At 43.3% G+C, this 23,050-nt stretch overlaps 1 protein-coding gene across 1 annotated transcript in view; it reads right to left on the reverse strand.

Annotated features, from left to right (window-relative positions):
* The window catches only part of PRTG (protogenin), a 148,494-nt gene that overhangs the window by 20,871 nt on the left and 104,573 nt on the right, over nt 1-23,050 (reverse strand). Inside the window, exons 12-15 of the mRNA XM_077263790.1 lie at nt 2,689-2,784; nt 2,275-2,461; nt 1,846-1,973; nt 1,038-1,208 (exon numbers count right to left, since the gene is read on the reverse strand). Of these exons, the coding sequence (XP_077119905.1) occupies nt 1,038-1,208; nt 1,846-1,973; nt 2,275-2,461; nt 2,689-2,784 (582 nt within the window). The remainder of the gene's footprint in view (nt 1-1,037; nt 1,209-1,845; nt 1,974-2,274; nt 2,462-2,688; nt 2,785-23,050) is intronic.

Raw genomic sequence — 23,050 nt, forward strand, 5'->3', positions numbered from 1 at the left:
ATGGGTGAGTACTCGAAATATACATCTATTTGGACTAACCCCTATTTGAAGGAATTGCAAAGGTCGGAGGGTTTTGGGACATAGAATAGTAAGGGATTGAAATATTTACACAATTATATGTGGAAGGGCACTTTTGCTCATTCAAATATTAAAAGCTCGGTGTCCACGGAGTGAGGAGGAAGGGGCAGATTTAGTCCATATGTTCTGGTCCTGTACTTTTAATACACCTATTTCCTAGCTCCCAAGGTGTGTGCTAGAGTATGTGGGGGAGGTTAGAGGATCGCCTCCTATACAATTGGCTAATGCCAAAGCTGCTATGTCGAACTAGAGAGAATATAGCTAGGCATCGGATGGCAAACAACGCTCTCTTAACAGAATAATAGTGGGAGGTATAAACAGTACTATTCTAATAGAAAAATGGGTTTATCTATAAAGGGGGCACAGCTAAATTTGGGTAACGGTAGGGCGATTGGATTAAATGCTCAAGGGTGGTGTTCGATGAGTTGGCCAGAGACAATAATATGCTCGTTCTTTAACAGCAACATAATAGGCTGGATGTAAGGTTGTACAGTTCATGACACTTTTTGTATTCGTACATTAAGGAGGGACGATAGGTAAGGGAAAAAAAAATTGTGTGGGGGGGTAATTAAATCCTGGAAATGTGTTCTTTTCTTATATGCCTTATTTCCTGTATTAAACAGTCTGTAAGATTTGTTTCTGTGTTAAATACAAATGTTTTAAGCTGAAAAAAAAAAAAAAAAAAAAAGAATCATTTGATAATTGACTTAATAAAGCCTCCTAATTATGACGTGTTGTATATGATTCCATGTCAGATGAAAGGTCAGAGAACAAAATGTGCATTGGTGAACCTCAATGTGAAATCTGGATCATGGCTGTCCTTCCTAAATGCTACTGACTATACATGGACATACTGCTGTGTATTCTGTCCTCAGCAAAGGCAACAACACCCAAACAAGTATACAGTCTACAAAATTTCGGCAAATCGTAAAAAAAAAAAATAGCAGTAAATAAATTACCATCTCTGTGCATAATCTGCCACTGGCCGACAGCCCAATCTTTCCTAGATGCATACAATATTGTGTAGCGGGTGACAGCTGACTCCAAGTCCTCAGGAGGCTTCCAGGAGACCAAGGCGGTGTTTTCTTCAATCAGCGTCACCTTGACCCCTACAGGCGGACTGCTTGGAGCTGCATGAGAATGACAAAATGAAGCACAACATGGGTATGGCAGAATATAATGACTCAGCTGGTGAACACTCACATTCTTGCACAATACTGGCACAGACCTGCGGCACTATCTACTGCTGCACATATGTAGCAAGACCAAAAGTAGAACATAACCATTCTCAATCACAAGAAAGAGAAACGCTAATGACAGGCACATTTTAGGTTTACCTCTTAACATTTACATATAGAAATGACATATAGGCAATTCTCTAGTTCACTGTATACACTTCTAGTTGAAAACATTAGGGAAGCAAAGGAAAATGCCAAATTCCCTGCGGTTTAAGGCAGGCCATGACCAGAAACAGGATCTGCCTGCCGGCATATGGCCCTATGTGGTCTGTGATGGATTCGTGTAGGAACAGTATTATTGATGAATAGCAAAATGCCAAAATTATTCTGTTAAAAATTCTGAGTAAAAGAGCTGCTCACCCTTATACGTGTAAGCCTCCTGATCCATGCTCACACAATACCGTTCACACGGAAGCCTAAAATAACTGCTCTGTGTCCGTGTAGCCAGCAGCCAATACAGGCACGGTTTTACAAGGCCTGTGGGACTTTTCACTATGCTTTAAAAGTAAATGGCTTTCATAATTCCTACCTTCTGGAAGCGTGGAGTGGTAAACCACAGGGCTCCAGGGACTCGACAACTGGTCTACATGCAGCCTCACAGCAAACTCGTACTGGGTATTTGCTTCAAGATCTTGAGCTAAAATATGAGGTTCAGACCTATATATAGATAGGAAGAGCAGAACACATATTGTTTAACTGGATGTGATGGGGAAATCATATTACCAGCCTCCATCCACATTTGTATCATTCATTTTGTAAACTACCCTCCAGCAGCCATACTGGCTATATCACCCTGATGTGCGCTTCTCAGAAGACATATCAGCCACATGTAAAGTCACAAATCAAAGATACAGTCATGCTGCATTTCTAATAAAGATTTTATTACTGCATGCTTTTCTTCCACACTTAGAGAGATAATAGAACAAACGGTGAATGTCATCAGTAGTACTGTACTTACGTCTGGAGGTAAAGCACTAAAGAAGCATTCTGCAGACCTACAGGATTGCAGCGCACAGTGTAGTTAATATCTTGTCCAGAAGAAAATGCCGGTCGCCCCCAGTATAGGTAGATGGAAGACGAACTGTTTGCTTTGGCATAAAGATGATGAGGAGGGGGCGGAGGAGGAATCGAGTGGTCAGGGACAGCTGTTTGGGAAAATAAATACTTTGTAATAAATATCAGAAAACTACCAAATTTGAGGCTCAAAGCTTAGACCACCAGCTGGAGTAATACACTGCATTTTTTTAATAATAATACACTGCATTTTTTTAATAAAAATATATGACCTACAAAAGGGGTGCCTTTAAAGGAGCCATGATGATTTGTAAAAATTTATTAGCACTTCCTTGTAAAGATAATTTAGGTTACTTACTAACACAGACTGGTGTGCTGACTGTTTGGTCAGCTTGATACCCTTCATCCATATTGTTATAAGCCAGCAATCTTACATGGTACTTTCTTCTGGGATCTAAGAATTAAAAAAAAAAAAAAGAAAAAAATTTACAAAAAAAGCCAAACTCAACTGCATGATACATACCTTCAATCATTAGATTACTACTGTAGTAATTATACTATAAAAATAATCAATATCCAACTATAACTTGTTTACATGGTTGAAGCACCACTCCAGCATTGTTGTTGTTTTTATTGCAGAGCTGGAGTGGTGCTACTAATGCAAGTTCCCTGCCCCTAGTCCCAGTTCCCGACGCTGCTCCACTTGGTTTTCAGCTCCAGTTGGTTTGTGAGTTGAAGGATAGATCCAGTGTTTAACTCATTGAAAGGCTATGAGAGCCAGAACAAGGCCAGAAAGAGGTTTATAGATTTACATTATCTCTGACTTCCGCTCATTCAGAAGATGGTGGCGATGGACCGTAGCGGAGTGGGAAGAGCTGAGAACGGTGGCTAATAAGTACAAGACTAGGGGGTTGGGAACTGATTAGTAGCACCACTCCAGTGCTGCAATATAAAAACCCAAACGCTTGTTTTGAGCTTTAAAGGGAACCTGTTACCCCGTTTTCTCAATATGAGCTAAAAATAGCTTTAAATAGGGCCTGAGCTGTGCTTTATAACTGTGTCTTTATTATCCCGATTCCCCACCTTTGCTGCCAAAATACCTTAGTATAGTCGCCGTTTTCGCCTGTCAATCACGGCGGTCTGGTCAAATGGGCGTTGTGAATTCGCTGTTTCTCCCCCACCTCTTGCTTTTCCCTAAGTAATTTCTTCCCGGCGTTTGCGTAGTGTTTCGCGCCTGCGCAGTTAAGTCTAATGTCGGGCAAGCATTATGCTTTGCCCAACTGTGGGCATAGCATAGAGCTCGTCTCTGCGCATGCGCGGCTCTTCTCTGTAACCTGTGTGCCCCGGAAGTCTGGCTATGCAAATGGTGTTGTCCTGGATGCCGGTAAAATTTCCCCATCCAGAACTTCTTGCGTAAGTTTTGTAGATAAGCGATTTTCTTACAAAACTTAAATAAGAAGTTCTGGATGGGGAAATGTTACCGGCATCCAGGACAACACCATTTGCATAGCCAGACTTCTCTGTAACCTGTGTGCCCCGGAAGAGCCGCGCATGTGCAGAGACGAGCTGTATGCTATGCCCACAGTTGGGCAAAGCATAATGAGCAGGCGCGACATTAGACTTAACTGCGCAGGCGCGAAACACTACGCAAACGCCGGAAAGAAATTACTTAGGGAAAAGCAAGTGGTGGGGGAGAAACATCGAATTCTCAACGCCCATTTGACCAGACCGCCGTGATTGACAGGCAAAAACGGTGACTTTACTAAGGTATTTTGGCAGCAAAGGTGGGGAATCGGGATAATAAAGACACAGTTATAAAGCACAACTCAGGCCCTATTTAAAGCTATTTTTAGCTCATACTGAAAAAACGGGGTAACAGGTTCCCTTTAAATTTGAGGTGTATGACACAGCCAAGAGGGAAAATGGACTCCTGACTTATGGCACTTTTTTTTTTTTAGGAAAATAATACTGAATGGCACACAGAAAAATTGGCATAAACAAACCCTGATTCATATGGAATATTGCATACAACACAGTGTAGAAGAATACATGGGTTATAAGTGGAGGTGAGCAAAAATATTCGCACTACCCTGGCCTAGCGTCCATTTCGGTACTTGGTGTCTTGTGACTACTAAGCCCACGCAACGCATGTCATGACTGTGTATGATGCCTGGGACTAGGCTTCAGGTACTGTCATGATGTCATGAAGGCCCAGTAATTGAGAGAAGTGTCGAGGATATCAGGTGTGGGAGTTAGCACTGCCCTGGTTTCTGCTGCCTCAGAATACCAAAGTGGACACCAGACCAAAGCGGTGCAAATCTTTTTGCCCATTTCTCTTTACGAGTTCTCATACAATCCATAAAAACATAGAGGAATAAGAGTATGCATCCATAGGATTCTGAATTCATACAGTGTGCTCCATGTGACATTGTATTTGTGATCCTTGTGACGTCCATGACTGTGACCAAGCTAACCATGGAGAAATGTTCATAAAAGATTACACATTATCATTCTTGGCACCACAATATTTCTAAATCTTGCCATTGGCAATACAATATATCATGCAGAAAGACATTTCTTTACACCCAGTCACAGCTGAGAAACTAGCTGTGTTACTACAAATCTGTCTAATGAAGTGGAGAAGGATTAATCATGCGGCCTCCAACATTCATATGGCCCGCTCCTAAGACCACAGTGTGAAGAAACATGTTCTCTTAACCTTTTGATGCCCATTTATCAACACTTAGTATCTTATCTTTCCACACAACTTCTTGACATACAAGACATGTGTTATTGTTATGTCTGTATTATTCCAACCTCCCCCATACACTTCATGCATTAAAGATCTTTGCATGTTGCTCTGTTTTTATTTAATCGTTTAAGCTACTTTTGAATAAACTGAGGTTAGAAAAAAAAAATTAAAATAAGGAGGGGGGGGGGGGGTTGCCGCAACATTTTTAGGGCACAATTAGTTGCTGGATAATAATCTTTATTTTTATATAGCGCTAACATATTCCGCAGCGCTTTACAGTTTGCACACATTATCGTCGCTGTCCCCATTGGGGCTCACAATCTAAATTCCCTATCAGTATGTCTTTGGAATGTGGGAGGAAACCGGAGTACCCAGAGTAAACCCACGCAAACACGGGGAGAACATACAAACTCTTTGCAGTTGTTGTCCTGGGTGGGATTAGAACCCAGGACCCCAGCGCTGCAGTGCTAACCACTGAGCCACCGTGCTGCCCACTGAATATAACAATATGAGATTGCTTATTCACGTTAGAATCGTTACGTCCACGGACAGTTTGAGAACGTGGCTAAGGGCAGGTGATCGTTTCATCAAGTATGAGATCTGTAACAGACCCAACTGGAAGACATCGATTAACTTTCTGCAAATAGGGAATGGGAATCCAGTTGTGCTGTTGCAAGGCCAATCCCGTGTTGCACAGCAGTGGACCTCAGAGGTCTCCGTAAAATCAATCCTTATTTAGGAGTATCGGTTGAGTGTCTCATTACCACAGGTTTAGTCAAGGTATCTGTTAAATGAAGAGACAACCAGGTTCCTACTTATCTGTAGCCGTGTATAGCATTGATAGAGAGCTGTAAACGGTTCACAGCTTGGTTTTCTGGACTCTATCAACAAACAGCCCTCTTCAAACTGAGGATGACAGCTGAAGGTAACTGAACAGAATACCAAATGCCACACTTTGGTCTTAGAGCTCTCCCATGGGTGAATAAGAGTCAATCAGTGCAAGATGGAAAATGACAGATATGGATTGATATCAACACCAATGCTCTTCAAAATAACTTATCGTCTGGTGAAGTTTTAATTGGCTAAAGGATAATAAACGCACAGAATTGCAAAATTACACAGAAACATTAACAACTATATTATTGCAAGATGAGTACATATCTGTGTTAACCAAGATACCATGATAACATCCATATTTTATATATTTTTAATTAACCACAAAATTATTTCTCTTTCCACAAACTGATGATATTCCTAGAAAGCAAGACATTCATCCCATAGGTACATCTCTACCAGTAGATGGCGCCGCAACCATACTGTTCACAGCACGCTCAGGTTGTGGTTAGTAATGACGTTCTTGATAAGAAGTGTCAATAATTAATAACATTATTAAACCACTTAACCTTCCTATAAGGGTCTGTTACTCCCGTGTGAGAGAAGGGGAAAATGAAATGCCTACCACGTTATCAAAAATGCTTACAATTAAGCCATTAGGCATGCTGGAAACAATGTATGTCATGTAATTCTTATGTCCAGGATGCTTTAGAAGTTTTTAGAAGGCAGTAATGCAATTTTGAATTCTATGGCTCATTGTTGCTTCATTAACTGGAGGGAATCAAGGATGTTCTACATCAATTTATTTTTACAGAGGATATTTTATTGGATTACGGTCATTCCCCATTTACAAAGCAATGTGCTTTCAAACTGGCTGGATATGTAAACACTTCAACCCTATATAAATCTACAATGCCTTGGGGTAGAGTCATAAATAATTACACATCTAATCCATAATTCATATTATTCAAAAGTATTTCTTTACATCTTTGTGCTTCTAGGAAGATTCCAAGCAGCATGGCCTGTATGCACTATTATAGCAGTACGATTCTTTTATAACCACGCATATTATGACATACAAAGAACAAAGCAATTCACTAATTAGTCACCTTTAAATGGCACTTTTTGACCTTGTAATACGAACCGAGCTATGAAGTATTTCATATTCAGGCTCAGCATTGCAAATAGTGGTGTGAAGGAAGCAGGCAGTCATACAACTTTTAACAGAAATGGAGAGAATATATATACATTATATATATATATACATACATACATACATACATACATACACATATACATATATATACGGTATATATACTGTGGTCTGCAAGCAGCAAACCGAGTCCTAACACATCTCTACAGATGATACCAATTATACAGCAACACTATAAAAGCTTCAGTGGTCAAGTGTGGAATTTCTTTCTCCTAAAGAATTTGTGTACAGAGATTTACAGTACATTCCACAAAACGGGTCATTGGATAGTAACCTGGACTATATATCTGGTTTATATAAATGTACTCAGCCATAATTTCTATTTAATTGTTGAACTTTAAGAGAAGTTGAAGAGTTGAACTGAGGTGCTAAGGGTAGACTTATGGTGCAGTCGAATGGACATTTTTTACAAGCCCTTTTGTATTGTGCAGTTTTTGTATGTCTTACCAACCTATTGTTCAGGAAGAGTCCGGCTGGAAAGCTCATTGGTCCCGATTTCTAGGGTGAGTGCACTGCCCTCAAGACCAACCTCTCAACACAATAAAGTCTACATCATCATTCAGCCAAAGGGGCAGCAGTATGGGCTAATGTGACATCTGGGTCAAGACCTTTGCCATAAAACCTGGGGTTGACCAAAGTGTGCATGGAGCAATTCATGCGCAAAGCAACTGATTTAGGGGGATGGGTGGGAAAACAAACTCTGCTGGCTCCACACCAAAATATAAATTGATAAAATGGGGGGGGGAAAAAGTATGTAGGAGGGGTAAGTCTAAAATTAGATAACACGTATGGATGAGTAAGAGGAATTTTGCCAATTTCCCTATATTTCTGTTGGCAAAGAAGAGTCTTTAATATAGCATTCCATTTTCTACTGGTGCATACAAAATGTTTGGGGATTTAATTGGATAATGCAGTAATTAAACCAATGTTTTACAAAAGCCTCAACTGTTTTTGGTCAATGGTAATTGCTGGTGTATGGTATCGGTAATCATTAGAACATCGCCACACTTGTGTGCGCACTGCAACATCAGATTGCCCCAAAGGGCCAATTAACCGCATTTTCTGTCCTATAAGTAAACTTAATTTTCAAGTGTTCCATCAACTAATACGGAGGAAAAAAATGTCCAGCACTTAAGTATATATATGACCATGTCATAAGCAAGGGGCAATTATCACACCTTTGTAGCACACATTTACCTCTCAAATGCGAAGGGGGAATCTCATCAGGACAGATCAATGTACTCATTCTCAGGTTTATGCTTGCAGTGAAGAACTGGGTCTAGTGATTGTTCTAATATATTATGCAAGCCTGGGGCAAAGTAAGGTACAAATACAAAGAAACAGGATGAGTTATTTTTCTGATTTAGTGCCATAATCCAACTCCCTATTCATCATCAATCCAAACGGCATAATATTTGAAGAGGTCAAACTGAGGATAAAAATATATCTAATATATAATTGCCTAGAATACTACTTCCTGCAATTTGTGCCAACTTCCGTGGCTTTGTCCGGAGCTAATGTCCGGAGCTAATGTCCGGAGCTAATGTCCGGAGCTAATGTCCGGAGATTAATTGCCTAGAATACTACTTCCTGCAATTTATGCCAACTTCCGTGGCTTTGTCCGGAGCTAATGTCCGGAGATAAGTGACGTCACCAGTGTCCTACACCCAGGCAGAGCACAGGGGCCCCAGGCAGCATATGGGGCCCCAGGCAGAGCACAGTGGCCCCAGGCAGAGCACAGGGGCCCCAGGCAGCATATGGGGCCCCAGGCAGAGCACAGTGGTCCCAGGCAGAGCACAGGGGCCCCAGGCAGCCTATGGGGCCCCAGGCAGAGCACAGGGGCCCCAGGCAGCATATAGGGCCCCAGGCAGAGCACAGTGGCCCCAGGCAGCATATGGGGCCCCAGGCAGAGCACAGGGGCCCCAGGCAGAGCACAGGGGCCCCAGGCAGCATTTGGGGCCCCAGGCAGAGCACAGTGGTCCCAGGCAGAGCACAGGGGCCCCAGGCAGCCTATGGGGCCCCAGGCAGAGCACAGTGGCCCCAGGCAGAACATGGGGCCCCAGGCAGAGCACAGGGGCCCCAGGCAGCATATGGGGCCCCAGGCAGAGCACAGGGGCCCCAGGCAGCATATGGGGCCCCAGGCAGAGCACAGTGGCCCCAGGCAGAGCACAGGGGCCCCAGGCAGAACATGGGGCCCCAGGCAGAGCACAGGGGCCCCAGGCAGCATATGGGGCCCCAGGCAGAGCACAGGGGCCCCAGGCAGCATATGGGGCCCCAGGCAGAGCACAGTGGCCCCAGGCAGAGCACAGGGGCCCCAGGCAGCATATGGGGCCCCAGGCAGAGCACAGTGGTCCCAGGCAGAGCACAGGGGCCCCAGGCAGCATATGGGGCCCCAGGCAGAGCACAGGGGCCCCAGGCAGCATATGGGGCCCCAGGCAGAGCACAGTGGCCCCAGGCAGAGCACAGGGGCCCCAGGCAGCATATGGGGCCCCAGGCAGAGCACAGTGGTCCCAGGCAGCCTATGGGGCCCCAGGCAGAGCACAGTGGCCCCAGGCAGAACATGGGGCCCCAGGCAGAGCACAGGGGCCCCAGGCAGAGCACAGGGGCCCCAGGCAGAGCACAGGGGCCCCAGGCAGCCTATGGGGCCCCAGGCAGAGCACAGTGGCCCCAGGCAGAACATGGGGCCCCAGGCAGAGCATAGGGGCCCCAGGCAGAGCACAGTGGCCCCAGGCAGAGCACAGGGGCCCCAGGCAGCACATGGGGCCCCAGGCAGAGCACAGTGGTCCCAGGCAGAGCACAGGGGCCCCAGGCAGCTTATGGGGCCCCAGGCAGAGCACAGTGGCCCCAGGCAGAACATGGGGCCCCAGGCAGAGCACAGGGGCCCCAGGCAGAGCACAGGGGCCCCAGGCAGCATATGGGGCCCCAGGCAGAGCACAGGGACCCCAGGCAGCATATGGGGCCCCAGGCAGAGCACAGTGGCCCCAGGCAGAGCACAGGGGCCCCAGGCAGAACATGGGGCCCCAGGCAGAGCACAGGGGCCCCAGGCAGCATATGGGGCCCCAGGCAGCATATGGGGCCCCAGGCAGAGCACAGGGGCCCCAGGCAGCATATGGGGCCCCAGGCAGAGCACAGTGGTCCCAGGCAGAGCACAGGGGCCCCAGGCAGCCTATGGGGCCCCAGGCAGAGCACAGTGGCCCCAGGCAGAACATGGGGCCCCAGGCAGAGCACAGGGGCCCCAGGCAGAGCACAGGGGCCCCAGGCAGCATATGGGGCCCCAGGCAGAGCACAGGGGCCCCAGGCAGAGCACAGGGGCCCCAGGCAGCATATGGGGCCCCAGGCAGAGCACAGTGGTGGCAGAGCACAGGGGCCCCAGGCAGCATATGGGGCCCCAGGCAGAGCACAGTGGTCCCAGGCAGAGCACAGGGGCCCCAGGCAGCTTATGGGGCCCCAGACAGAGCACAGTGGCCCCAGGCAGAACATGGGGCCCCAGGCAGAGCACAGGGGCCCCAGGCAGAACATGGGTCCCCAGGCAGAGCACAGGGGCCCCAGGCAGAGCACAGGGGCCCCAGGCAGCATATGGGGCCCCAGGCAGAGCACAGGGGCCCCAGGCAGCATATGGGGCCCCAGGCAGAGCACAGGGGCCCCAGGCAGCATATGGGGCCCCAGGCAGAGCACAGTGGTCCCAGGCAGAGCACAGGGGCCCCAGGCAGCCTATGGGGCCCCAGGCAGAGCACAGTGGCCCCAGGCAGAACATGGGGCCCCAGGCAGAGCACAGGGGCCCCAGGCAGAGCACAGGGGCCCCAGGCAGCATATGGGGCCCCAGGCAGAGCACAGTGGTCCCAGGTAGAGCACAGGGGCCCCAGGCAGCATATGGGGCCCCAGGCAGAGCACAGGGGCCCCAGGCAGAGCACAGTGGCCCCAGGCAGAGCACAGGGGCCCCAGGCAGAACATGGGGCCCCAGGCAGAGCACAGGGGCCCCAGGCAGAGCACAGGGGCCCCAGGCAGAGCACAGGGGCCCCAGGCAGCATATGGGGCCCCAGGCAGCATATGGGGCCCCAGGCAGCATATGGGGCCCCAGGCAGAGCACAGCGATATTTTGGACCACTGTGCGGTGTTTCAGACCCCCTGTGTGATGTCTGGGGCCCTGTTCTTAAGTATATTAAAGATTAAAGTAACGTATATTAAAGTATATTATAGATCAAATTTGACACGTTTATGAGCACCATTGAGTGATATACTCAAGAATGACATAATTTTTCAACATTTTATGGTTTCAAACTGTAAACACTCAGAGTTTTTTTTACTTCAACCAGAAAACCTTAACGGTTCATAAAAAACTTGACTGTTCAGGATATGATAAAAGTCATAGTATTCTGAATCTTTAACTTATAAAGATACCTTTACATGGGGTGATTATTGGTTCCAGAGAGGCTTTTGGCCGATAATCGTACACATGGCTGGTGACAGGACAATCTAATATATAATTGCCTAGAATACTACTTCCGGCAATTTGTGCCAACTTCCGTGGCTTTGTCCGGAGATAATGTCCGGAGATAAGTGACGTCACCAGCGTCCTACACCCGCTCAGGGTGGACAAAGATATATGCCTTCGTGGTGCGCGGCACTTTTCTGATTGGTTGCCGCCTGCCGCGAGCGACCAATCAGAAATGTGCCGTACTGTGACACACTCCGCCCGCCATTTTGGTGTGATTTTTGAATTTTTACCTCACAGCAAGTTTCTACTGCGTGGAGGCGGTCCCAGTGACGTCGCTCTTCAAGCTCCTGCCGAATTTCGTCAAAAAAATGATAATACCATTTACCAAAACTATATATATTTAGTTGTGAAGTGGTTCAGTGACATTTTCACACCAATTTTGAACTTTTTTTTGGTGTTTTCTCCATATACTGCCTATTATTCACTGACTGTTATACTGAGAGACTGCCGTTTATTAACCTCTTCTTTGCCACACTGGGTATATTGCTCTATTATTTGCCACATAAGGACATTGTCCATTATTGCCCAGCAATTTCTCTGCAATATAAACTGCCTATTTATTAATATCTGTATTCCTGCAAAGAACTATTGCCTATTATTAACTGGCTATTTTCCTACTACCTGACACTGCCTCTTATTAACCTGTTGTTTGCCACCACCACGCTTAAAGCTGTTTAGCTTAGCCAACATGAGCTCTAATAGTAAGGATACTAATGACACAGAGCCCAAAGCTGCTGATGGCGCACGTAAGATTAGGTCTGATATAAAGTATACTAATAATGCAGAGCAAAAAGACGCCGATGCCGCACGTAAGCGTAAACAGCGTGCTAACAAGAGTACAGAGGATAGATGCAAGCGCCTGGATACTGTTAAGTATACTAATGACACAGAGTGTAAAGCTGCTGATGGCGCACGTAAGATCAGGTCTGATATAAAGTATGGTAATGATGCAGAGCGAAAAGCCGCCGATGCCACACGTAAGCGCAAACAGCGTGTTAACAAGAGTACAGAGGATAGATGCAAGCGCCTGGACACTGTTAAGTATACTAATGACACAGAGCCCAAAGCTGCTGATTGCGCACGTAACATCAGGTCTGATAATAAGTATACCAATGACGCAGAGCGAAAAGCCGCCGATGCCGCACGTAAGCGCAAACAGCGTGCTAACGAGACTACAGAGGACAGACAGAACCGCCTGGACACTGTTAATGCTGCTTGCAATAAACGCATTACTAATGAGTCTTTTGAGGACAAAACTAATCGATTAAGTAATAAAGCTGCTGCTGCACGCTCTCAACGTTGCAAACATAATATTTCCACGTCCTCAGTCATAGATTCTGCCCACAATACAGCTTCTTTGTCTCCATTCATAGAATGTGTGCAGCCTGAAGCTCCTTTAACCGTTGGTAAATCTGCACGTAAGCGCAAACACTGTCCTACTTACACTCCAAATGATAAACGCCGTCGCCTGTACACCGTTAAGTCTGCTTATAAGACATGCTTCGCACCTGACTCTTCTAAGGCAACAAACAAACCATTACCAAATGCAGCTGGTGCACGCCGTGAACGGCGCAAAAAAACCGCTTGCACCTCCATATTAATAAACCCTGACCACGATACACCTTCCAACTCCTCAGTGATTGAATCTGTGGACAGTGAAGATCCTCTACCAGGTCCACGCTTTATATATGTTGGCTTAAAGAAACATTCCAATGCTCCGTTACCACAACCTGTACCTCAACATCCTACAGGTTTTACTAATGATGACAGTACCATAGTAGAACACTCCTGTGGTCCTATGAACTATTTATGTGAACATTGTCAAGCATTACATTTTAATGCTGAGATACCAGCAGATAAAAATTTTACTCTGTGTTGTCACAAGAGTAAAGTGCATATACCTATACCCCAATATCCCGAGGTCTTTAAACGATTGCTGACAGGGGAGAGTGAGTTCAGTAAGAATCTCATGGAAAATATTCGTAGTATTAACAGCTCATTTGCTTTCGCCTCCATGGGTGCCAATATATCCCCTCCACCTGGACATGGCCCTTACTGTTTCCGTATACATGGACTAATATATAATCGTACTGGAACCCTACATCCCAGTGATGATCAAGTTGCAGCTTATGCCCAACTGTATATTTTGGATACCGCTACCGCGAATGAACAACGTTTAAACTGTGAACAAAATCAAAAATGTCATCCCACTTTGATGAGTATAATTGCTCTTCAGTTAGACAATGTGAATCCCTTTGTTGCTGCCTACAAAATGTTACGAGATGTGGAACATGAAGAACATCTTAAAGCTGAAGCTAATGGCACTCTCATGCCAAATATCATCATGGCCCTTAAACAAGATCGGAATCAAGACCCTCGCCGATATAATAATCCAACTGTCAATGAAGTTGCTGTCGTATTTGAAAATGACAATGGAGAGCCACCATTTAATCGTGATATTTTAATACATTTACAACCGGACCCCAAAAATCCTTTGGCGCCAAGAACACAACAGGTCAGCATTCTACACAGTAATTTAGATGCTTTACTCTATCCTTTATTTTTCCCTTACGGAGACCAGGGCTGGCATGATTGCCTCAAGCAACAAGGGCAAAGTCCACGCAGAGTTACACAACTGCAATATTACTGCTATGTGCTGTCTGTCCGTAATCAGTTTAATCCTCTCCTGAATGGTGGCAAACTCACTCAGCAGTACTTAGTGGATGCTTATGTGAAAATCGAGGCAAATCGCCTAAATTATATCAGTCAACACCAAAAGGATTTGAAAGTAGAGGATTATTGTGTACTCCAGGAACATCTCCAGAAAAAATCCATTGAGAAGGGCATCCCCATTGGAAAAACAGTCATTTTACCATCTTCGTTTGAAGGCAGTCCCAGGAATATGCAGCAGCGGTACCAGGATGCCATGGCTATTGTGACTAAATATGGTCGTCCTGATCTATTCATCACCATGACCTGTAATCCGAAATGGAATGAGATTACTGAGAATTTGGAACCTTGGCAGCGTGTGGAACATAGACCTGATTTGGTGGCACGTGTTTTCAAAATAAAACTGGAAGCACTTTTAAAAGACATTAACAACGGATTATTTGGGAAAGTTTGCGCTATGGTTCATGTAATCGAATTTCAAAAACGTGGCCTTCCACACGCTCACATTTTGATTATTCTGGACAGCAACTCCAAATTAAGGACTGAGGAGGACATAGACAATACAGTGTGGGCTGAAATTCCCAATCCTACCCACTACCCTCAGCTCCATAAAATTGTTCTCCAACATATGATTCATGGTCCGTGTGGAGAACACAACCCAAATTCTCCCTGTATGGATCTGGGGAAGTGTACAAAAGGTTTCCCTAAAGATTTGCAACCAAGAGCCATCATAGCTAAGGACGCCTATCCTACTTATCGCAGACACTTTGGCCCATCTTTTCAACACCATTCTAACATGATTGACAATTCGTGGGTGGTTCCATATAATCCGTTCCTGCTATTAAAATACAAGTGCCATATAAATGTCGAAGTTTGTGGTTCCATTCAGGCTGTGAAATATTTATTTAAATACGTCTACAAAGGACATGATAAAGCCAATCTTGAAATCTGCCAGACTAACATCCAACATGATGAAACACACCAATTCATGGATTCAAGATATGTCAGTGCACCAGAGGCAGCTTGGCGAATATTCTCATATCCAATGCATAAACAATCTCATAGCATCATTCGCCTTGCTGTACATCTACCGCATTCTCAGCCACTCTATTTTCATGAGGATGACTCTATTGGAAACATCAAACAAAAGCTCCATCAAAATTCTACACTTATGGCCTACTTCAAGCTTAATCAGAACGACCATCATGCTCATATTTATTTATACCGTGAAATTCCCGAAAACTATGTTTGGAAAGAAGGTTCTTGGGAAGTTAGAAAGCGAGCAGGTGGTTCTGTGATTGGACGAATGTATACTGTCAGTGTGAAAGACCAAGATCGCTACTATTTAAGATTGTTATTGTTACATGTCAAACGTGCAACCAGTTTTGACAGCATAAAAACTGTACACGGAGTCACACATGAAACCTTCAAAGATGCGGCATTAGCTCTTGGCTTACTATTTGATGATAGTCTGTGGAGAAATACATTACTTGATGCCAGTATTCTCAACATGCCAGCACAGCTACGTGACATGTTTGCCTACATTTGTATTTTTGGTCCTCCAGCTAAACCTCGGGACTTATGGGATGAATTTAAGGAACACTTTGTAGAAGACTACTGCTATGCATACCACTCCGACACTCTGGAGTGTGTCAATTGTGAAGGCTATGCTATGACAGATGTCCAACATGTTCTTAAAGCTCATGGCAAAACTTATACTGATTTTAATTTGCCACGTCCAGTCAAGAAACAACACCTCCTCCCACAGTATGATAAAGATTATGAGTTATCAGCAGCTGCTGAAATGAAAGCTACTCTAAATGAGGACCAACTTTTTGCTTTTGATGCTATCACTCAAGCTTTAGAAGACACTAATTCTACAGCAAAGTGTTTTTTCCTTGATGGTCCTGGTGGCAGCGGAAAAACGTACCTATATCATCTACTCCTACATCAGCTAAGAGGACAAGGAGACATTGTGTCACCTGCTGCCACTACTGGAATTGCCGCCAACTTGCTACAAGGTGGACGAACCATTCATTCTCTTTATGGGATTCCAATTCCTGTGAATGAAACATCTGTTTCCAGGATTAAGAATGATACCGATGCAGCAAAAGATTTGCACAGCACTAAACTTTTTATTATTGATGAGTGCACAATGCTATCCAAATATGCATTGCATGTCATTGATAGAGTTTTACGTGATGTCATGACAACAAATGTAGCTCACAAAGAAAAAACACCGTTTGGAGGTAAAGTGATTGTTTTTGGAGGCGACTTTAGACAATGTCTTCCTGTCATCCCTCATGGGACAAGAACTGATGTTGTAGAGAGCTGTATAAAATATTCACAACACTGGCAACATTTTACTCGCCTGCCACTTATTAACAACATGCGCTCCATTGATCCTCACTACAGCAGTTGGTTGCTTCAACTGGGAAATGGTGAACTATCTAATGAACATAACCTTGGAGATGATGTAATTGAAATTCCTCCAGACATGGTATGCACTGGCTCTTTAATAATTGAAATTTTTGGAGATAATCTTTGTATTGATGTGAATGACACCGAAAGCATAAATACAGCTGCATCTCATGCAATTTTATGTCCAAAAAATGAGGACGTTGAGAAAGTCAATTCCCAAGTCATGGATTTATTGATAGGTGACTATACTGAATATATCAGTGATGATTCCATCGATCCTGATGAAGCTGATGACCTCGATCAATACCCACTTGAGTTTTTGAATTCACTAACACCAACTGGAATGCCTTCACATCGGCTGAAACTTAAAATTGGCACCATTGTCATGTTATTACGTAATCTGAACACGAACAAAGGTCTCTGCAATGGTACGCGGCTCATTGTCACTGCCTTACATGCCAATATCATACTGGCTAAAGTAATTAGTGGGCCAGCAGCAGGAAATGTGGTATTCATTCCACGAATTGATTTGTGTCATCAGAGACTGGATTACCTTTTAAATTAAGACGGAGACAATTTCCTATCAAGCCCGCATTTGCAATGACCATAAATAAATCTCAAGGCCAGACCCTCCATCGAGTTGGCATTTATCTACCAGAACCTGCTTTTGCCCATGGTCAATTGTATGTTGCTTTTTCCAGGGTGAAGCAGTGTTGCAATGTGAGGGTTAAAGTGGTTAATACACCACTTCAAGGACAATTATTGGCTGATAGTACTAAAGTCTTCACACGTAATATTATCTACAAAAATATTTTAGTTTAAAGTTACTTTTCTTTTTTTTCATTATTCAGTTTTTCTAATAACATAGACAGCAATCGGCAAATTCTATGTATAGAGATAAGGAAAAAAAACAAAAACAAAAAAAAATTAGTGTAGCCATAGACATATAGATTTTAAGTACTTATGTAGGAAATACGTATATAACATACGTACTCATTAGCATATAGGGTTAATAACTCTATATCATATCTACATAAATTTAGAAATATGATATATCAATACATATTTTTATAGGTAAGTAGAACACACATTAAGTACAAGATGTAAGATGTGTATCATCCAAATGCCTGTATTTGGTGATAGGAACCTGTATTTGAAGCTCCAGCAGTATAGCTGCTGAGAGATTTCATTTTGTTTTTAAAAAGGGTGAGGTTTTTGTGAACAGGTAAGAGATGGGTGGGATGGCTGTTCACACACATCTCTATCTCCAGGTGTGTTCTGTACATAGAAATAGATATATAGATAGGTACATATTTAGATAGATAGGGAAAGAATAGAGATTTTGCTTTCACATCAACATTTTTCTGCTATTTGGAGAATTTATGGTGGAAAAAAGGCTATTTCTGCACTTCCTGCCTAAGGGCTGACCCACGCCACTCTTGCTGTAAGTTGCATGCAATGTATACGGAATTTGTACTTCACTTGCGGCAGGTGCGGCACATGTGGTTTCTGCAGTTTTCGCCACAAAATCTCCACTTACCAGTGTTTTTGTTGTGGCTGCATTTAATGCAATTGTCGAAGCCGCGTTTGCCGCATTTACTGCAAGTTAACTCCAAGCTTCATCTACATTGCATGGCACTTGCTGAAAGTGTGTTGTAGGTCAGTTCTTTGGTGCCAAGTGTGGAAGTTATATTGTTTTTAACATTACTTCTGCAAATATCAGAAACATGCAGATGTGAAAGAGGTTTGAGTATTAAGAAATAGGAATCAGTTAGTTAGGACCCATCAGTTCAAAGGCTACCGTGACGTGGTTGATGGGCATGCTTATATTAGCCCATCGGTGTACTATGAACGTTGATTTCTTAAATTTTACACTTCTGTAAAAATAAACACAAAAAATTTGGATACACAAAAAGGCTTTTATTTCTGTTGTACTTATTAGAATTATTTAAAATGAAGGCTTAGCTAAGCCCAAGAGATGATTAAAAACGTTTCATACCAACCCATCAGATGTAAAATTACTGTGAAAATACCTGATGGGCACACAAGTATGCGCCAGTATGGGTACTAAGAGCTTTTCCACATAATAATGAAATATTTTAAAATGTCATAGAACATACCAATATACATAGTTATTGATACATATTATTTATTATTTACATTATTGTTCTTAAGCAAAGAACCGTTGTTGTGGCATTTGCCACAACATGCAAAGTTGTTGTCTGATGTCTTTCATCACTCCCCTCATAAGCATGTTCATGGATCCTGTGTAACTGTACCTTAAATAACAAGAATTGTCAAGAGCTGGTGAGTGTAGCCATTTTTTGTTCTTTCTTACTATTATTTATTAATTGTATTATTCTTACATTTGAATAAATAAAGTATATATGGATTCTAGACTCCCGATTCTTTAGAATCGGGCTGCCATCTAGTATATTAATAATAGGCACATTTATATAGCAGGCAATCAAAAAAATGTGCCACCATCTAAGCACTTCCACCTCCATGTATTAACTTGATAATGTCTAAAGTGCTGCAGAATATGATGGCGCCATAAAAGCAAAGTCTAGCAAATTAATAAACTTGAAAACTGTTAGGCTACTTTCACACTAGCGTTGTTTGCAATACGTTGCAATGCGTCGTTCAGGAGAAAAAAACGCATCCTGCAAAGTTGTCTGCAGGATGCGTTTTTTTCCCCCATAGACTAACATTACCGCGCATTGCGACGTATTGCCACACGTCGCATCCGTCGTGCGATGGTTGCGTCATGTTTTGGAGGACCGCCGCCACAAAAAAGTTGCATGTAACGTTTTTTTGTGCGTCGAGTCCGCCATTTTCGACCGCGCATGCGTGGCCGAAACTCCGCCCACTCCTCCCCGGACCTTGCAATGGGGCAGCGGAAGCGTCATAAGACTACTTCCGCTGCCCACATCGGGCATTTTTTTCACAGTATGCGTCGGTACATCGGGCCGACGCAGCGCAACGGCCCCATACCGACGCTAGTGTGAAAGCAGCATTAGTGTATAAATGCTATGAAAGCTGTGACATTTGCTGCATATATTAATACTGATGTATACATGCCGAAGCTCCTGCTTTGCTATGCTTTACAAGCAAGCAGACTGCAAAAAGTGAAACTAGGTCAAATAAAAAAAAAAAAATGGAAATTTAAAAAAAAAATTAAAAAAAAATTTGTAAAAATATAATCAAATAAAAAATATTTTGCACCCATACATTTTTGAAAAAATAAAAAAAGTACACATCTGGTATCGCCACATTCGGAGCGGCTCGACCTATAAACTGTCCCACTGGATAACCTCATTAAAACAGATGCTTTATCATTCTGCCTAACAAAACGTGACCAGAAAGACTAATATAAAAAAATATGGTATCTCTAAAAATGCAACCTTGTCCCGCAAAAAAAAAAAAAAAAAGCCGCCATACAGCTTCATCAATGGAAAAAAAAAAAGTTATGGCTCTCAGAATAAAGTGATCTAAAATAACTATTTCTACAAAATAGTTTTTATTGTATAAAGCGCCACAACACAAAAAAAAAATTATACAAATGTGGTATTGCAGTAAATCGCACTGACCCAAAGAGTAAAGCTGCCTTATCAATTTTACCACACGCGGAATGACATTTAAAAAAAAAAAAAAAATTCCCGAATTGCTGTTTGTTAATTCTGCCTCCCAAAAATCAGAATCGAAAGCAATCAAAATCAAAAGTGAACAAAAAAGTAATGTTGCCGAAAATGGTACCAATAAAAATGTCAAGTCGTCCCGCAAAAGAACAAGCCATTACATGACTCTGTTAGTCGAAATATGAAAAAATTATAGTTTTCTAATTATGGCGATACAAAAACTTGTTTTTGAAAAAAAAAAAGCGTCTTTTAGTGTGTGACAGCAGCAAAACATGAAAAACCCAATATAAATCTGGTATCGCTGTAATCACACCGACCTGAAGAATAAAGTTGTCTAATCATTTCATGAAGAACGGTGTAAAAAAATAAATAAAACCAATTCTTCACCTGCTGTTGATTTGTTCATTCTGCCTCACAAAGATTGTATTAAGGCTCGGCTCACATTTAAGCTGGAGTCACACACAATGTATAAAAAATCTGTCCGATTTTGTCTGCTGAGAATCGCACAAATGTTCTCCGTATGGTGATCCGTATCTCATCCGTGTGCTATGCCAGGATGCTTTTTTTTTCTCATCCGTATAGTGAGATTTTCTCACACACTTGCATAATGAGCAAATAATGGCTGAGCCTTTCCTGTCACCTGCCCAATGCCTGAGAATTTCTAGCAAGTCACACTGATGGTCCGTGTGCTGTGCTATTTTTTCCTCACACCCATAGACTTGCATTGGCATTTCTCAGCTGAGATACGTGGACGATCGCAGCATGCTGCGATTTCACTCGCATGCGTAATACGGACGAGAAAAAAAAGGATGATGGGAGCTACCCCATAGATTAACATTGGTCCGAGCTCTATGCGATTTTTTGTTGCATAGCACTCATCCGTATTACAGACTAGTGTGACTCCGGCCTTACGCTGCGGTTCCACGCTGAGGGCTTACACCAGAGCTTTAGTGTAAATCTCTGAAATATGGGAATCAGACGGAACACCCGGTGGTAGATTCCTTATAATGAGGTATATGGAAACAATGTGGAATCCATCTAGCCGCCTATGATCCGCTGATGTCCGTCTTTTTTAGGAGTGCATAAAAGGCCACAGTTTTGTGCAATTCTTAAAAAAAAAAAAAAAAAAGGACACTGCTAAACACAGGCCAGACGGAGTCCAGAGTAACTCTGCTGCCCAATTATAGTGACTGGATGCCTCAAAAGTTTCATCTGAATTAGTCTCTCAGAGATTTAGATGGAAACCCTGATGTAAGTGCTCTTCGTAGAGTGCAGAATAAATGTGATCCCAAATGCCGTGCAAAATGTTCCCAATAGAAGCTTCAACTCAATCCATAATAAAAGTAAGTCCCCTCTCAGGTCTGTCCTCTGTTAACAGAAATATAGGGGGATTCAAAGTTACCGGTAGTACAAAGGCTCTGGAAAAGCAAAATCCAAATACCTCCTCCATCCCTACTTAGCTCCAGTGTGCCTAAATCACATTTAGCATCCACATATTTGTCATTTCTGAAGCAATGAGAGTCCGCCTAATTTACAAGCGCATGAGCTGGGCACAATGTACGGGCACTTCAACGTACTCGTCACTACAGCGGCAGTTTCCAATTTTCACTCCGTAATATCCATTACTGCTTGTTTCTGAAAAACAGCCATGGAGTCAAAATCTCCACGACACCTGTAGATAAATTCCCAACGGAGTAAAATTTCCAAAATGGGGTCACTTGAGGGAGGATCCTGCTCTTCTAGCACTTTGGGGCTCTGAATATGGAGTCTCTATACTATTTTAGGAAAATCTGGCTTCAAGAGGCAAATAGCTCTCCGTACTTCCCGAGTCTCGCTGTGTGGCTAAGCAGTACTGTACAGCCACATATGGGGTATTTCTAGATTCAGCAAAAAAAGTGGGACAAATTTTGGTGCCATTTTTACCCATTTCCCACATATGGGGTATCGGCATACTCATGAGAAAGTGCACAGCAAATTTTGAGATCTATTTTCTCCTATCCTTGTGAAAATTAAAATATGTGGGGCAAAAACGTTTTTGTGGGAAAACTATTTTTGTTCATTTTCACAGATCAACATTGCAAATTTCAATGAAGCACCTGTGGGTTCAAAGTATTCACCACACATCTCAAATTCATTGAGGGGTCTAGTTTTCAAAATGGGGTCACTTGTGATGGTTTTCCACAGTTTAGGCACATCAGGGCTCTACAAACGTGACATGACAACCACAGAGCATTCCCTGGGGTCCATCTAATTATTTTACCCTTGTGAAAATAAAAAAAATTGGCCAAAAAAAATCTTATTTGCAGTAAAATGTGATTTATTTTCATGGCTCAACGTTATAAACTTCTGTGAAGCACCTGGGGTTTCAAGGTGCTCACCACACATCTAAATACATTACTTGAGGAGTCTATTTTCAAAAATTGAGTCACTTGTGGGCGCTTTCCATGGTGTCACTTGTGAGCGCCTTCCATTGTTTAGGCACATCAGGGGCTCTCTAAACGCGACATGGTGTCTGCTAATGATTCCAGCAAATTTTACATTAAAAAAGACAAATGGCACCCAAACCGTTTCCCCCCACATATCAGGTATTGACATGCTCAGGATAAATAGCACAACAAATTTTGGGGTCCATTTTCTCCTGTAACCCTTTTGAAACAAAAAAAAAAAAAACCTGGGATCTAAAGCAAAATTTTTGTG

Source organism: Ranitomeya variabilis, chromosome 5 (genome assembly GCF_051348905.1).
Source record: "Ranitomeya variabilis isolate aRanVar5 chromosome 5, aRanVar5.hap1, whole genome shotgun sequence".
In the NCBI taxonomy this organism is placed as follows: domain Eukaryota; kingdom Metazoa; phylum Chordata; class Amphibia; order Anura; family Dendrobatidae; genus Ranitomeya; species Ranitomeya variabilis.